The 14,455-nt window shown below is 36.1% G+C and overlaps 2 protein-coding genes across 2 annotated transcripts; one reads left to right on the top strand and one right to left on the bottom strand.

Annotated features, from left to right (window-relative positions):
• On the bottom strand, positions 1-951 carry LOC116599923 (olfactory receptor 10AG1-like). Its single transcript, XM_032359859.1, has one exon. It carries the CDS (start codon positions 949-951, stop codon positions 1-3), a length of 951 nt encoding a protein of 316 aa, XP_032215750.1.
• A 1,038-nt stretch (positions 952-1,989) lies between these two features.
• On the top strand, positions 1,990-14,034 carry LOC116599922 (olfactory receptor 10AG1-like). Its single transcript, XM_032359858.1, has 2 exons — positions 1,990-2,068; positions 13,081-14,034. The coding sequence occupies exon 2, from the start codon at positions 13,081-13,083 to the stop codon at positions 14,032-14,034; it is 954 nt and encodes a 317-aa protein (XP_032215749.1). The 5' UTR covers positions 1,990-2,068.
• The last annotated feature ends 421 nt before the right edge of the window (positions 14,035-14,455 follow it).

Genomic DNA, 14,455 nt, shown 5'->3' with positions numbered 1-14,455 from the left:
TCACACTCTTTTCTTGAGTAATAGTCTTTTCAGGGCTGCAATCACGTCCTTGTTCCTGAGGCTGTATATCATGGGGTTAAACATCGGAGTCACTATGGTGTAGAAAAGAGAGAGCAGTTTGTCAGTTCCTGCAGAATGGCTGGATTTGGGCCTTAAGTAGGTGATGGAAGCCGACCCAAAGAACAAAAGCACCACAATGAGATGGGAAGAACACGTGGAGAAAGCTTTAGACCGGCCCCTGGCTGAGGGAAACTTCAGGATGGTGGAAATAATTTTCACATAAGAGCCTAGTATAAGTAGAAAAGGAATCATGGCAAATAATATAGCAACTACATAGACACACATTTCATTAAGTGAGGTGTCCCCACAGGCCAGCTTGATCAACGGGGGGATGTCACAGAAGAAGTGTTTGATTTGATTAGAACCGCAAAAAGGCAGGGAGAACACCTGACACGTTTGTCCTATCTGGACTGGAATTCCACCGATCCAGGCACCGGCAGCCAGCTGGAGGCACAACTCGTGGTTCATGACTAGAGGGTAGTGCAGAGGGTTACAAATGGCCACATAGCGGTCATAGGCCATCACTGCCAGCAGGAAACATTCAGTGGCTCCGAGCATAAGGAAGAAGCACATTTGAGTGGCACAGCCCAGCATGGAAATGCTTCTATCCTGAGTCCAAAGATTGACCAGAATCCTGGGGAGAGTGACAGACACATAACAGATTTCCAAGGAGGAAAAATTTGCAAGAAAGAAATACATGGGTGTTTGAAGAACAGAGTCCACCCTCGTAATTAGTATGATAAGACCATTTCCTGTTAAGATGAATATGTAGATGAGAAAGAAAATTCCAAATAGAAGTCCCTGGAAGTTTGGAAGGTCAGAAAACCCTAGAAGGACAAACTCCACGACTGAAGATAAATTTCCTTCTCCCGTCTGGTCTCCGGGTATCATCTGTGAAAATAAAGAATTCGAGATGTGAAGTCACTTTATCTGCCCTAGTTGTAGCTTGCTTAACTATAAAATAAGAGCACTGCACTTTAAAAATGGACAAGTCCCTAGCAATGATTCCTAGGGAAACATTTGCATTTGATGTTAAACCGTGATTTAAAAAAAATGTTCATTCTTTCACTATTATCCACCAGAAAACATTCTTGTCAGGGATTAGGTCTGCTGAAAAATGGTGTATTTTCTTGTATTGATAATGAGTAATGCTGTATTTTGCTATCAGCTTTGATGATAGCAATATCAAAGTCTAATTGGAATCACATTAATAAAAATAATATTTATAGCAAGCCATTAGACAATTTTGCTTAGAATGACCTTTTCCATCAATTCCTCTCTCTCGTTATTTCTTTTAAAATATTTCTATTTATTCACATTTGGATTTAAGCTGTCTCAAATATTTTTGTGACATATATCATTAAATTTTAAGAAATGAGCTGAAGAAAGTAATTTCCTGGGTGATCTCTGTGATTTTTTTTGTTTGTTTGTTTTATAATAGTTATTATAGCCAGTTTATTTCAACTGGAAGAAATCATTCAAAAGTGGCTCTTAATAGGTAAAGAGATATTTACCAAATTGCAAATACTGCATTTAAATGTTAATTCCTGAGGTGAATGGTCATGTTTTTCATTCAAGACTTAAGTCAAAGGGAGAAAAATCTGAAAGGGTTTTCTTTTTTAAAGTGTCCAAGCAGAAGCTTGCCCTTCCTACTCTGATCCTATGTTCATTTTGCCTATTTCCATCTTATTTCATAAAGTATTCTATAAGTTATGCAGAGGTCCCAGTTCCTTTAGCAGGTTCTCCTAGACAATCCAACTCCTTCCCAAGCTCTATTGTACCAAGAGAACCTTGTTGAATTCTGTAAGAGTTTAATTCACCTAGTACTCAAATAATGGAAAGTTCTGGAATGATGGTATCATTCCTATGGTACTGTGCAAAGGCTGTGCACGTATTCCAGTATCTGGGGACTGCATGTAAGCAGGTAACTCCGGGAGCAGGGATTCAATGCTGTGGTAGGTGCATTCACAGGCACTGTCTTACTCGATCCTCACAATCGTGCTGGGAGGTAATTCTATCACCATTTCACTTGTAAGGTAACTTCAACTTTAAATATTCTATGAACCAACCAAGATCACAGCAAATAAATGGCATTATTGAGGTTTGAATTCAGGCTTGGGTGCAAGTAAAAGTCCAAATTACTTTTATTACAACATGTAAAACCAGGAGACCATAAAATATCCTTCCTGGGTACTTAATGTACATAAACCACTCAACATGTGTTTCATTCATAAATGGATAAAAACTCCCATTACTAACTGGCAAGCACTAGACACTCCACCGGTGGTGGGTGTGGGATATGCTATTCACATACTGTGTTTGTATTCATCTCTCTCTCCCCCGTCACACAGTAGTCCTGTCTTTAGCCTTCTCTAGTATTCTAACCAGTTAACACTTTGGAAAAAGTGTTATTTGTTTGGAAACAAATAAGCTACAACTTATGAAGTCACTAATTGGCTCAAATGGGGTTTGATGCAAATTTTGAATAAGAAGTAAAGATGAATATATTTTTTTAATTTCACATACATTATAAACATGGAGTTATACAATAAAGACTGTTGAAATGTAGGAATCAGAATCATCCGTGTCTACACAGTTTCTAATTCCCTCCCTAAATATTATAATATCATAAAAGCTTCCCTTAATATAATATTAGGTAGCATTTTTTCTATGAATTTGTTAATTTTCAGCTTATTCCATAATGCCACTCATAAGCAGATATACTAAAATATTGAAAGATATCATATATTGATCAGATATAGTGCAGGGTTTATAAATGAATCTTCAGTTTTTTAAAATATTTTATTTATTTATTTGACAGAGATCACAAGTAGGCAGAGAGGCAGGCAGAGAGAGAGGGAGGAAGCCGGTTCCCTGCTGAGCAGAGAGCCCCGATGGGGGGCTCGATCCCAGGGCCCTGAGATCATGACCTGCACCAAAGGCAAAGGCTTTAACACATTGAGCTACCCAGACACCAGAATCTTCAAGTTTTTAATTGAAATTAAATTGAAGTAAATTGAAGACAACTGAGTTAGAAAGAATCAGTGCAGATATCCAGCAGTCCCAGAATGTAAACCCTATTCTAATTCCACTATATATTTCAGATTCTGTTTGGCAGTTTTTACTGACATGATTTCATATTTAAATATGACGGATTTTATACCTTTCATGATTTTGTCTAATCTCCAAAATTTTCCAGTGAAATTATAATGTTTTGCAATTCAAAGATGGTTTTACCCATATCTTCCATGAAGCGGTACACCTTTTATTTTCTCAAATGACTCTTAAGGAGTAAGTGAATCAGGAACCAGAAGAAGTTCAAGCAACAGGAAGGAAGGGAGAAAAGAAGGCAGAGGGGAAGGAAGGAAGGAGGAAGCAGGGGATGGAAAAGTCCCAACTGGAGGTTTCTTCTAAGCATTTTCTTTCTTTTTTTTTTTTTTTTTTTTTTAAAGCACATATTTTTTTTTTTTTAAGATTTTATTCATTTATTTGACAGAGAGAGATTACATGTAGGCAAAGAGGCAGGCAGAGAGAGAGAGGAGGAAGCAGGCTCCCTGCTGAGCAGAGAGTCCGATGTGGGACTCGATCCCAGAACTCTGGGATCATGACCTGAGCTGAAGGCAGCAGCTTAACCCACTGAGCCACCCAGGCGCCCCATCTTCTAAGCATTTTCATAACTAATATTTACCTTAATGATTAGTAAAATATGGTTTCCAATGTTTTTAGTCCACTAAATCCATACCTAGAATTGGAGAGGAGATTGTACTACAAGCATTGTCTGATTGCATGCATGTGTTCCTTCATTACGCCTAGAGACCGAGAAGGTCATGTTCTACTCCGAAATTAACACTACGTTCAGTCTTTCTCAAAAGCCCTTCAAGCTGGAAGGTAAACAGAGGCTTGATTCTTTTGTGCATTTAATAGACGCAATTTCATTGCAATCAGACTTTTTTTTCTCAGGGACACAGGAAAATTTCTGTTTTATCTAGCTATTGACCTCAGAACTCTAAATCCCCTTGGATAAGGACAAAGACAGGCAGTTACATTTGCAGTTCTGGTCTGTAGTTTTTTTTTTTTTTTTAATCAGAATAAAGCTGATATCAATCTATTTTTAAAGATTTTATTTATTTCTTTGAGAAAGAGAGAGAGCACGAGTGGGGTGGGATTCAGAGGGAAAGGGAGAAGCAGACTCCCCACTCAATCCCAGGACTCCGGGATCATGACCTGAGCCAATGGCAGATGCTTAACTGACTGAGCCACCCACGCACCCCTCAATAATTTTTTAATGACCTAAAGTTTCAGATTTCATGACAGTGTTTCCTTAGAAATAATAATTTATTTCATTGATGGCAGGGTACAGACTTATATTTAAAATACCCAGCTACCACCTTACTAAGTTTTGCTATATTAGAATTCTTACTAAGAATTACTGTATTACAATAATTTTCTTTAAAACTGCCCCAATTATTAAATCAGTTTTGTTACATTATGAATAATGCTACCTTTCAAAGTGGGACATTTTAAGTGCTTTTATCATTTGTCTCTCTGATCTCCTCAAAGGAAAAAAAGAAAGAAAAAGTATAGATGTGGCATGAAATACAGTTTTAACTTAACTTCATTTGATTATTCCCTTAATATTCTATAAATATTTAGACATTCTGATTTTTGATACTGAAGATACAATAGCTCAGAAAACCAAACTAAAATGCAAATAAGGCCTTTGATGAAAAAGTTTATACTTACCTTTATGAACTCAAATGAAATTATTTCTTTCTTTGATACAGACTGTTTTAAATGTTGTTCTCTTGAAAATGTGATTCTAGAACATTAAATGCCATTCTATTGAAATTAAATTTTAAACTATTTGAATATTAGGAGTTGCAAATACCTAACCAATACTTTTCTTTCAAAGCAAATAGTGCTCTTTAAAAAATATCTTTCTGCCTTGTGGGAATGTGTCCTCTCCCAAATCACCATTTAATTGATTTAACTCATTATATTCGCCATTCAAACATTTTGGGAAATAACCAAATATATCTCTGTCAGTAGCATTTCTTCTCAGAGATGTCTTATTCTACAGTTCATACTTTTTTTTAAAACTATCTCTAGTAAATAAATGTTTTTAACTAGTTAGGTATTCTTTGGAGTTTTTAATAAATATCTTTATTTGACCATGGATTCACAGGTGTTCTCTTGATCTTTACATTTATAGGTGCTCTCCTAACCTTTATAACTGTCCCTAATTTGTTATTTATACATAAAGTACTCATGTGGAGAAATTAAAGATAGATCATAAGTGGAAGAATTTATAAAGTCAAAAGTATTTGTGAAAAAAAATTACAACCAGGATTTCAGGGAATTGTGAATTATTATTATTTTTTTTTAAAAAGATTTTATTTATTTATTTGGCAAAGAGACAGAGCAAGAGGGAACACAAGCAGGGAGAGTGGGAGAGGCAGAAGCAAGCTCAGAGCCCATGCAGGACTCTATCCCAGGATCCTGGGATCATGACCTGAGCCTCCTAGGATCAGGACCTGAGCCGGAGGTAAATGCTTAACCACTGAGCCACCCAGACACCCCAGGGAACTGTGAATTATAAAAGAAGCATGTTAAATGTTCAAATAGACAAAGAATTTATGTTTCTTAAGGATGAAAGATCCCAAGTGTGACTCTTTCGTTTTCTTTTAAATCATGTAAAATTTCAAACATATAGAAGGTGGAGAGAAAAATATATTTAACACTGAAACAATCAAAATACAGACAACCTCATTTCACTAGTATCACCACCACTTCCATCTCTCACTGTATCAATTTTGTGTTAATTTCTGTATAAGGATTGACATTTATGTAGAGTTTCAATTCCTCTGTGTGTGCATGCATATGTGTTTGGTTTTGCATGTATAATTTTTCAACACCATTTTATGAAACAATATATTTTTCAATTGAATGGTTTTAAGCATTGCCAAAAAACCCGTTGGTTGTATTTGTGTGGGATAATTTTTAAACTGTCTTAAATTCCATCAATCTCATGTCTACCCCTGTACCACAACTATATTGTCTTCCTTACTCTAGACAATAATGTATACACTCTGTTTACATCATATTATATATGTTATATATAATATATACATTTACATATATGTATATATGCATATTTGTTAGATATATAGAAGATCTACCTTGTTATTAACTTCAAAGGAAATTATTAAATTCAGTGGAAAACTGCAATAAGCAAATTGAAGCAGAGCTACTTACAGCCCAGACCATTCAGAATAAAGCTTTGGATCAAAAGAAGATAGTTATAAATAGTAATGATGACCCATGATTATTTTCAGAAATAAGAACTATAATTATTATGAGTCTCTTCTTTCCTTATTTTGTTATGAATATATCAAAATATCAAGAACCACAGTTAACATCGCCAAACGACTTTGCATCTTTTTCTTTTCTGGCAAAAGAGTAAGCATGTTTGGGGTTGTAGGCAGACTACTTATATCAGGTTAGGTAGAATTATGTCTTTATTTGCCTTTATTTGGCGATTAAGTCTGACTTAAAGAAATTTTTGTGGTTGCCAAGTTGGCCAGGGATAGGCTGTCAGAGAGAGTTCTTTATGTCAACATGTCTAGTCTATAAAGCCTAGGTATTCGGTCAAACAATAATCTAGGCATTGTTCTGAGGGTGCTTTATACATGTGGTTAACATCTAAAGTAAATTGATTTTGGATGCCTGGGTAGTTCAGTTGGTTAACATCTCCCTTCAGCTCAGGTCATGATCCTGGAGTCCCATGGTTGCGTTCCGCATTGGGGTCCCTGCTCAGTGAGGAGTCTGCTTCTCCCTCTGACCCTCCCCACTGTTGAGCTTTCTCTCTCTCTCTCTCAAACAAATAAATAAATAAATATTTTTTTAAACCTGATTTTAAGAAGATCATGCTTAATACATGAGCCTCATCCCATCAGTTGCACGTCCTTAAAAGCAAGACTGAGGTTTCCCTGAGAAAGAAGAAATTCTTCCTCAAGACAGCTTCCTTCTGAGATTGTAAGAGGCTAGCTTACCCTATACATTTTAGAGTTTCCAGCCCCAACAATCTCATAGCCAATTTCCTGAAATAAATCTCTGTGTGTGTGTGTGTGTCCATGGGTTTGTGAGTATCAGTGCTACTCTCTGCTACTGGCATTTGGACACAAAGAAGGGGCTCTAATCAGATCAGGCTTGGTGAGTGGAAATCCATGTTGCCGAGCACATGTATAACCCTGTCCATCCCCCAAGTCCACTCTGTTCATGAACCCATTGTGCAATGACTGGTGTAGTTGGCAAAGAGGCTGAATAGTAACCACAAAAAGGTTTACCCTGTCCACTTGATTATTAAAATTCTTCTCTGGCTAAAACCACTCATTGGTAAGCATTCAGTGTAACACATAGATCTTCACTCTATTTTTTTTTCGCATGTTCAGAGAAGTCCATTCATATACCTCATCCTCAGATCTCCTTCTCATCAATTTTCAATCATATTCCTTCCAAGTCCCTGACAATTCATGCCATCCTTTGTAATAATGTTTCTTTTTTAGGATGTCAGATGTGCGCCAAAAAATATGGTTTTTAATCATTGTTTTTAAACTGTTGTTTTAAATATTGTTCCTAAATGTTTAAAAGGAAAAATAGGGAAAAAATATAATTTTTTATTGTTTTACAATTATCCATGTAATTATATGTATTATATAATTATCTATGTAATCATATGTAACTAATGCACCCTTTTGATTTTTGCATATTTGAGTTAGTGTATGGAAGTCTGGGCAATTGATTTTTGATAAAAATGCAAAACAGCTTTTAGTGGAAAAAAGAGTTGTTTTAACAAACGAACTAGAAAAATTGAGCATCCATCTAAAATACCTAAACCTCAAATTCATGCCTTCTACCATAATTAATTCAAGATGGATCACAGATTTAAACACAGAATGCTGGGGTGCCTGGGTGGCTCTGCCTACAGTTGGTTATGCATCTGCCTTCAGATCAAGTCATGATCCCAGGGTCTTGGGATCTAGCCTTGCGCTGGGCTCCCTGCTCAGTGGGAAGCCTGTTTCTCCTTCTTCCCCTTGCTCGTGTTCTCTCTGTTGCTATCTCTCTTTCTCTTTCTCTCTCAAATAAATAAAATCTAAAAAATAAAATAAACATAGAATGTTAAACTATACAATAATCAGAAGGAAACATAAGAGAAAATCTTTGTGACCTGGGATTAAGATCTTAAATATCTTATAAAAACAAACAAACCCACAATCCATTAAATAAAAGTTTGTAAATTGGACTTCTCAGAAATTGACATGTTCAGAAAATGGTGGAAAAACTTGCCCATCACACTTCCCCATAAAAGCATATAGAATATACAAAGAACCCCCAAAACTCAATAACAACAACCTAATTAACAAATGTGCAAAAATCTGAATATGTATTTTGCTAATGGGGATATTCAAAAGTCAAATAATCATGTGAAAGATGCTCATCATTATTAGCCATTATTAAGATGCAAACTAAAACCACAATGAGATTATGCTATGCATATATTTTAGTAGCTAAAATTAAAATAAAATAAATGACAAAAAATTGCTGAATAAATGAAAATGAGAGCTTTTCAAAGCACTGTCCATGATGTTTCCAAAATCTGTCCTCTGTCTCTTTGTTCATTAATCTTCACGGACATATAAACCTCCTGCTTCCTTATTTAGAACTAATATTCCCTCCATTGTATTTGGTGAATGTGAATGTGTGTCTATGTGTGTGTGTTTTAGGGGGTGTTACAGAAAATTATTATTTTATTTTATAATTATACATTGCAAAAAGCCCCAGTTGACCTGAAGATATCCTTGGAGAACTGGATGCCAGAACTCCTTGGCATTTTAGGTTTGGAAAATTGAAGGGGATTAATGATAGTCATAGAGTCTTAGCTGGCCGCACGGTAAAACCTAGAGAAATATTTTTCAGCTTTTCTTCCAGCTCAGGGAGGGAAAGTCTTATGACTAAATTTGACATAAGGGACTATGCCTGGAAATTCTGCATACTGTTCCTTCTAGTTTGCAGGTCTAACGAGGAGTAAGTGAGTGCTCCCCTTTAACCGCTCTCCCCCCTTTCTGTCCTTTGGGAGATGATGATGCTCCCTGGCTGACGTGGGCATGAAGATGGCAGACTCACACTGAAGGTGACAGAACTGTCCCAACAGCCCTAGACTTCTTACCTCTGAATTCTTAATGACGGAGAAGTAAACTTCTCTTTAATGTAAGACACTGCGCACTTGCATCTTTATTGGAATGTCTTAGTTTACATGGTAAGTCATATGTAATTGTAAATTTCTGATTTAACAACACTTATATTTCTCAATGATCACACAAAAAAAGTAAGAGAGTAAAGAATTTAGGGAAGGAGTGGCATGGCCAAATGCGGTTTTGGTTATTTACCAAATTCCTCGAGCAGGCAGAACGGTTTAGTTCAATTAGAAAGTGACACAGGAAAGGACCTGATCCCAAGGGAAAATAATATTTCCTTCTTAAAGAGCACTAGGTGTTACACAGTGGAACATATTTTAGAAAGTGGTTAACTTCTGTTTCAAATAAAAGTAAATTTCCTGTCAAAAATATAGTTCTCATGCTCAATCAATAAAGGTAAGCATTATATTTAATCTCAATTTAACCTCACTCAAAACAGGTAAGCATGAATTTTTGTCTAATACCAAATTGAGTTTACTAAGAACTATATTTTTTCGGCATTAGCAAAGAATACTTATTTACAGAAAATTTAAAAAGTAATCCTTTGTCATCATGGTTATTCTGGTTTGACTTCAAAACACTGATTCAGAAAGCCTTTTAATTTTTCTGACTTGTTATTATAACATAAGCAAAAGTACCAGGTATTTTGTACTGTAATGGACCAATATATCAGAGATTGCTGACATCTGCATTATCATCAACATAACCATCACTGTTATGGTCTTTGGTGCTAATGAGTGTAACAACTGTGAGTTAAGCATGCATTTAAGTAGTTTGCATGTATTAAATCTGGAGATCGCGTCTCCTGAAAATTTAATTACATATAACTAAGGAGCAAGATAGTTAATGGACCTTATAGAAATGGGTTTGATCCTACTAAAATCAAAGATATTCTTTGCTTGTGAAGAGTTAGTTTCCATGATAAATCAGCCTGAAGATGGTAAAGAGATATGGGCATGTTTTCATTTCTGTCTTTAGACACATCTAAAGGAAAGGCTTTCTGAACTGCAGTCACCAAATTCTGACTTTTTTTTTCTTGTCTTCAATTTGATTTTATAAACTTGCTATGAATATAAGCATTTTATACATCACATTGATAGTTGTCATTGGCATCCCAATCTCCACATTAAAAAAATAAATAAATGATTGCTTCATTGGGAAGACCAGAGAAACAAACAGAAAATATTATAATAAAAACAGAATTCACTACATTTACCTGCATTATATAATATAATGGTTTTCTTTCCAAGTTGTATAAATAGAGCATCTAAAGTTTTCCAGATCAGAGAAACAGGACTATGCTACAAGATTCAAGGAAGCTGTTGTTTTTTTTTTTTTTTTTTTGGTAAGGTTATGTTTAGAAGGAAAGCACATGATTCAGTTAGCTTTTGAATATTTGTTTTTAATTGTTATTAAATATTAGTTACTAATTATTATATCTTTTCTAACTTTATAAATGGCTATACAGTGAGAATTCATTGACTTCCATTTTACAAATAAAAAGATGAGATCAAGAAAAAAAGTTCAGTAAATGTAGAATGCTATATTCTTTAAAAAGAAAAATGATTTTTTTAGAGAGAGCATTGGGGGTAAGAACAAAAGGGCAGGGAGAGGGAAAGACTCTCCAACAGATTCTGTGCTGAGCACAGGGCCTGCGGACTTGATTCTACAACCCCAGATCATGACCTGAGCCAACATCGAGTTGGATACTTAAATGAGGGAGCCACCTAAGAACCCCTAGAACATTATATTCTTGATTGCAAGTTTTGCTGTTGCTTCTCCTTGTTAATTGTTTGTTGGCATCTTAGTTTCAGTTTGCCTTTCAAACGCACCACCCCACTTGAACAGCAAAGACAAATGTAGAGAAGACCAAAGAATGAGAGAAGAGCTTACACGAAGAACAGATCCAACACTGAGAATAAAGAGAACAGCAGTTTCTGAGACCAATGGTTTACTCACCAAACGTGGCGGTATGAGGCATGTTAGTCTAAAAGATGCAGTGATTCATTCAACAAGCATTTTGAATAATTGTCCAAATATTGGACTCTGTTGAATTAAATAAGTGAATAAAACATGGTTAAAAGTGTGTATGCTGTTGTAGTAAAAAGCAGCCTTCGTTGCGTAGCCTTGTACATCAAAAATCAGCTAATAATTTCTGACCATCTTAGGACCTAGTTATAGCATTTTCACATTCCTGTAATCAAATTTCCATTGGATGAATTTTATATTAGTGGGACAAGGTTTAAATATCTTTATTTAGTGTGTAGTTTGGAATATTATAGATTGTAAAAGAAATTGTCATTTAGTTTCCCTTTTCTCAGCCACAGAAAATCTTCAGGATGTTCAAGTTTTGCGTGGACTCTTGTTCCTACCCCACTTCTGTCTACATTTTTGTAGCTGAAATTGTGAGCACTGTCCATATTTAACACCCTTTGACTATGATTAGAGGTATATCTTTCCTTTGTAGTGAGTAAGTCTCTATGGGTTTTCAAATTAGTTAACTCATAATATGGAAGTTATCTAGGACATACTGAAAACAATGAAGCAAATTACTACTTCTGCAAGAGTGAATGAAAAGAGTATAATTCACACACACACACACACACACACACACACACACACACCCCAGAGAAGACATGCTTGATCTATACCAGGAGGGAAAAAGGCAGGGAAGGTATGCCTTTTAGGTTAGGAACCCATGCTTACATGACTGTGTAAGGAGGTAAGACTATTCCAAAGAAACAACCAATTTGGCTCATTTGTAATTTTTTTCAAATTTTTCAGAACAAATATACTATGCAGTGCTTAGAAAAATGTAGAGAATATGAAAATATATTTATGATCTAGTTATGACAATGAGAATAGTGCATAATAGAGATGGGATATACACTTAGGTACACTCATGTGCATGAACATAGACACACATGTGTCTTGAGGGTCTAGGTAATTTAAGAACATCTCAGAGATGAGTTTTGGTTGATATTTCTTATATATGGTGTGTACATTGTAATTGAGATGGCTCTCTTAAACATAAATGCTAGATGAACCTGCCTCTTAACCTCTTGAGTATTTCAGGACATAGACCATCTTAGACTTCCTCTTCTCCCTTTTGCAAAACCTGAAAAAAATGACTGTGTGATTTCATGGATCTTACACTGAAATGCAGTTTTAAAGATTAAATAACACCCCATAACATTTAGTGTTTAGCTCATCAATTTCGTTTTATAGTAAAATAGCCTCAGTATGCAGAATGTCGAAGCTTAAAGATACGTAGCAATACTAGAGAAGCCCATTACTTTAAAAAATGAACCATATTCAGCATGAAAACCAACTTATGTGGCTTGCAAATTATTTACTTGTACAATTAAATAAATTTTGAATTAATAATAATAGAAAACAGAATTGAGAGGTGGGGAGAAAGCATGGCTGGTGAAACAACGGAATCCTTGTCACAGTTGAACATAAACTCAGATTTTGCAATTTTGAGTGTTCAGATGGGCAGCAAAATGACAGGCACTTATCTTCAGAGGCAAAGAAACCTGATAATTCATAGCAGAAATAAAGCGTGGTGGGGATATTTTTTCTTACAAATGCATTGAACAGTAATGAAAAATGTACTTCACCACAATTTTAGAGTCCTGGCAGTTATACATTTGTTTTAATAGGGAACAGGAAAGAATTGGGAGGCATGCCATCCTGTTTATGTATAAGAAAAGAACCAAAGAAATCAGGGTAACTTGGACTTTTGATTCAATTATTCCCACAGATGACGTGTGAAGACATGAGAACAGAAGACAATGCTTCCACAATAACAGAATTTGTACTCTTGGGATTTTCCGACCTTCCAAACCTGCAAGGGTTACTATTTGGGGTGTTTTCCATCATTTACATTATTGTCTTAATTGGAAATAGCCTCATAATAATAATAACCAGGCTTGACGCTGCACTAGAGACACCCATGTATTTTTTCCTGGCAAATTTTTCCTCCTTGGAAATCTGTTATGTGTCTGTCACTCTTCCCAGGATTCTGGTGAACCTTTGGACTCAGGATAGAAGCATTTCCATGCTGGGCTGTGCCACTCAAATGTGCTTCTTCCTTATGCTTGGAGCCACTGAATGTTTCCTGCTGGCAGTGATGGCCTATGACCGCTATGTGGCCATTTGTAACCCTCTGCACTACCCTCTAGTCATGAACCACGAGTTGTGCCTCCAGCTGGCTGCCAGTGCCTGGATCGGTGGAATTCCAGTCCAGATAGGACAAACATGTCAGGTGTTCTCCCTGCCTTTTTGCGGTTCTAATCAAATCAATCACTTCTTCTGTGACATCCCCCCGTTGATCAAGCTGGCCTGTGGGGACACTTCACTTAATGAGATATGTGTCTATTTAGTCATTATATTATTTGCCATGATTCCTTTTCTACTTATACTAGGCTCTTATGTGAAAATTATTTCCACCATCCTGAAGTTTCCCTCAGCGAGGGGCCGGTCTAAAGCCTTCTCCACGTGTTCTTCCCATCTCATTGTGGTGCTTTTGTTCTTTGGGTCGGCTTCCATCACCTACTTAAGTCCCAAATCCAGTCATTCTGCAGGAACCGACAAACTGCTCTCTCTTTTCTACACCATAGTGACTCCGATGTTTAACCCCATGATATACAGCCTTAGGAACAAGGACGTGATTGCAGCCCTGAAAAGACTATTACTCAAAAAGATAGTGTGGTGAGTTTAATTGTAAGTGCTTTAGCTGCTTGCCACGCATGTCTCAGAGAAACATTTCAAATCTCTACATTCCTCTTTAATAACTTAACTGTTTCCAGCTTAGGATGTACGTCTAGATACTTCTAAATACCAACCTACAACTTATTGTGCTTGGAGACAGACCAGGCAAATTTATCTGTCTTCAGTGCTCCAAACCTAAAGAGATTACTTAGTGCATCCGCCCCTGAGAACTTCTGTTAGCAGTTCTTTCAAAATTATGCTGTTTTGTAGTTTGAGCTATAACTGTACATAAGCCTGTCAAACAATATTAACTCCTGTCATTTCATGGTTATATTTTGTTTCATCCAGTCATTTACATCCTCTACCATCCAACATAATGTACCACATTTATCTATTTCTGTATTTTATCCGTGGAAGTACACATG

Source organism: Mustela erminea, chromosome 9 (assembly GCF_009829155.1).
Source record: "Mustela erminea isolate mMusErm1 chromosome 9, mMusErm1.Pri, whole genome shotgun sequence".
Classification (NCBI taxonomy): Eukaryota; Metazoa; Chordata; class Mammalia; order Carnivora; family Mustelidae; genus Mustela; species Mustela erminea.
This window is presented reverse-complemented; position numbering and strand designations above follow the sequence as displayed.